At 34.2% G+C, this 3,268-nt stretch overlaps 1 protein-coding gene across 7 annotated transcripts in view; it reads right to left on the minus strand.

Moving 5' to 3' along the window:
• LOC106880165 (neurexin-3) overlaps nt 1-3,268 on the minus strand; it is a 359,785-nt gene that overhangs the window by 221,833 nt on the left and 134,684 nt on the right. For all 7 annotated transcript variants that reach the window (XM_052967514.1, XM_052967515.1, XM_014930008.2 and 4 more), the window contains exon 4: nt 2,518-2,664. In XM_052967514.1, the coding sequence (XP_052823474.1) occupies nt 2,518-2,664 (147 nt within the window). The remainder of the gene's footprint in view (nt 1-2,517; nt 2,665-3,268) is intronic.

Genomic DNA, 3,268 nt, shown 5'->3' on the forward strand with positions numbered 1-3,268 from the left:
GTGTGTGTGTGTGTGTGTGTATGTATACACACACACACACACACACACACACACACTCATATTCTGGAAGGAGCTTCGCGAGACCACTGCAGGGATGTTTCCGGAAAAATAAATTTCAGTAAGCGTTGGAAAACCGATTATAGCAGTGACTCGATCAACTCCTTGCGAAATCTGAAGAAGGAATTTTTGTATTCCGAAATATTATTATTATATCAGACTATGGATAACTAAATTATAACAGTTATTATAGTCCACTCTGCATTGTTGTGCCATTCAAGACACGTTATATTTTACACACACACACACACACACACATACATATATATATATATACACACATATATTTACACATATATATACATATATATATGTGAAGATAGATAGATAAATAAATAGACAGAAACAGACATAACAGGGTTGCTGTATTACAAAGCCCTAAATATTTTGTTTCATATGTAACATGTTGGTAAATAATTTGCTAATTCTCTTCAGGATTCCCCTTTACTTCAATTAAACTTCAAAGTGTCATTTTTTTTTCTACAGGTATATGAAAATATTATGACCCAAAGTAGTCATCCACCCGGTAAAAATACATATATATGCATGCATATATATGCACTAACAGACTCATATACATGCACATGTACACACATACATGCACACACATACATGCACACATACATGCACACACATACATGCACACATACATGCACATACATACATGCACAGATAGACACACAGAATCACATGTACGTTTGTACTATATATGCTTGCGTGTGTGTGTGCATGTGTATAAAGCTTAGCTGTATCTGGCAAGTGAACTAATTTGTCATCTCATCCAAAAGATATAACGTTCTGAGGTTGTCCTTCAGTACTTTATCCCATGTCCTCCTAGGTCTCCCACTTCTATGAGTTTCATCCACTTTGGGTGAATGACACTTTTTTATGGAGCTGTCAGCATCCATTCACATCACATGACCAAACCAGTGCAATCTTCTCTCTTGCACAGTGCATCTAATTCCTCTTACGCCTAACTTCTCTCTCAATACACTAACTCTCTGTCGCACATGTACAATTACATTACACATCCAGCAGAGCATACTAGCCTCACTTCTCTCTAGCCTTGACATACCCTCTGCATTCAGGGCTCATCTCTTACTATCATGTAAAATTGTTGTTCATATGCACACATCATACAATCTTCCTTTTACTCAGAGAGAAAAACCTTTGGTTGCTGACAGAGGTAAAAGCTCTCTGAATTTTGTCCATCCTATTCTTATTTTAGCTATTACACTCTCTGTACAACCTCCCTCACTAGGCAGGACAAATTATCACTACCTCTAAAGAGCCTCTAGAGCATTTGAGAATATCAATTTCCTAAGTATCTGTAGTTTTTATGGCTCATCTGCATCTTCCACATACAAACACTACTTTTTCTAATAACTTTCTTATTATTCCATTTCAACTCCATAGCTTACGCTGGATACACTGGATGAAATTCCTACCTACACCTCTCTTACAAATCGAGCAAGGCCACCCAATGCTATGATAAAAATAATGGGATTCCTAAAACCATGAGAGCTACTTTTATTAATGAATAATCAAGGTCATGGTTAAATGCCTAAATATCTGAGATGAATTACTGTCGATATGATTATCATTTTTTAAAATTATTAACTTCATCAATAGAGATGCACAGATTGTGTATTTGCATTTACATTTTGGTTGGTTTGATTTCAGAGTCATCAGGTGATTTCTTCTGGAATATCATGCACAGTACTCAACTGGATTTAAACTAGGAAATTATATTTCTAAATGAAGAATAGTAGCACTCTTATCCACGACACCACCTATACATTAGTTTAGAAATAGAAGTTCTAATGAATAAGAGACCAGGTGATGATTGAAGATCAAGTCATTTGAAACATAGAGTACATGTAAGTATTGAAGAAAAAGAGCTTCATCTTTGAAAAGTAAAAATTTTAATTGCATGGATATAATAAAAGTAAAATATTTAATCACTCGCAGATGGTTTTCTACTCACCTAAAGGCATTAAATGCTGGTTTTGTTAATAGAATTAACCTAAAGGCATTAGATTCTGGTTTTAGACAAAGAAATTTGTACAATTGAATAGTTCAACTAGTTTAATAAGATGAATCAATGACCATGTGTATGTGCATGTGTGTGTTTATGTGTGTGTGTACATACACATTTTTAATTATTACAGTGAATTAAAATCCTCACTACATTGTCATAGAATGTAACAAGGTTGACTTCTACCTTAAAAACAAACATTACAAATACACACACACACACACACACACACACACACACACAGACACACACACACACACACACACACACACACATACACACACACACACACACACACACACACACACATTCTAATGTACACCAACAATTTAAGTTTGTTTTGAAATTTGCAAGTAGATTATGATTCTGTTATTAAACATGTAATACATGAGTTAGTCATAATGGAAATGGTGTTTATATACCTGTATAGAATAACAGTCCATCGGCATGTCTGGTTTTGAAGTACATTGTCAGCTTGTCTTTACTGCTAACAAAAGAGTCACCTCTGCCTGAAAGATCGTATGTCAAGTACTCAACTCCAGTGAAAGTAGCTTCCACAATAGGCTTTTCTGGAAGTAAAAATTGAAAAATAATAGTTTAGCATACATTCTAGATAGTTAAAAACAGAGTGTAACTTTAAATTTTATTTATATAATTTTCATGTTAAAAGTCAGCATTTTAGTTTATCATAAGAAGCAGATAATATGTAAATTATACTCCACATTAAGAGCATTTTAATTGAATTACATTCCAATGTTAACATTTAACATCCATTCGATGACAATTTTCATCAATTGAAAATGTCAGTCTTTGCATTTGAGATCATCATTGTGTTTACTTTATCTGTATTTGTACCTCATTCAGTATCACGTTTATTCTGAAATCACTATAGTGGACAAAATGGCAAGTAATATTAGTTGTCTCTTTCCTGTTTTGAGTTGAAATCTGACCTGTACTGATTTTGCCTTTCATTCTTCAAGAGTTGATGAATTAAGCATCAGTGAAATACTACAGTCTATATAAACAGCTACATTCCTTCCCAAAATTTTGTGATCTTGTGCCCATTTGTGATCTTGTGTCTTCTACTATAGCCTCAGGCCGACCAGAGCCTTGTGAGTGGATTTGGTAGACGGAAACTGAAAGAAGCCCATCGTATATATGTATATATATATA

Source organism: Octopus bimaculoides, chromosome 4, assembly GCF_001194135.2.
Source record: "Octopus bimaculoides isolate UCB-OBI-ISO-001 chromosome 4, ASM119413v2, whole genome shotgun sequence".
In the NCBI taxonomy this organism is placed as follows: domain Eukaryota; kingdom Metazoa; phylum Mollusca; class Cephalopoda; order Octopoda; family Octopodidae; genus Octopus; species Octopus bimaculoides.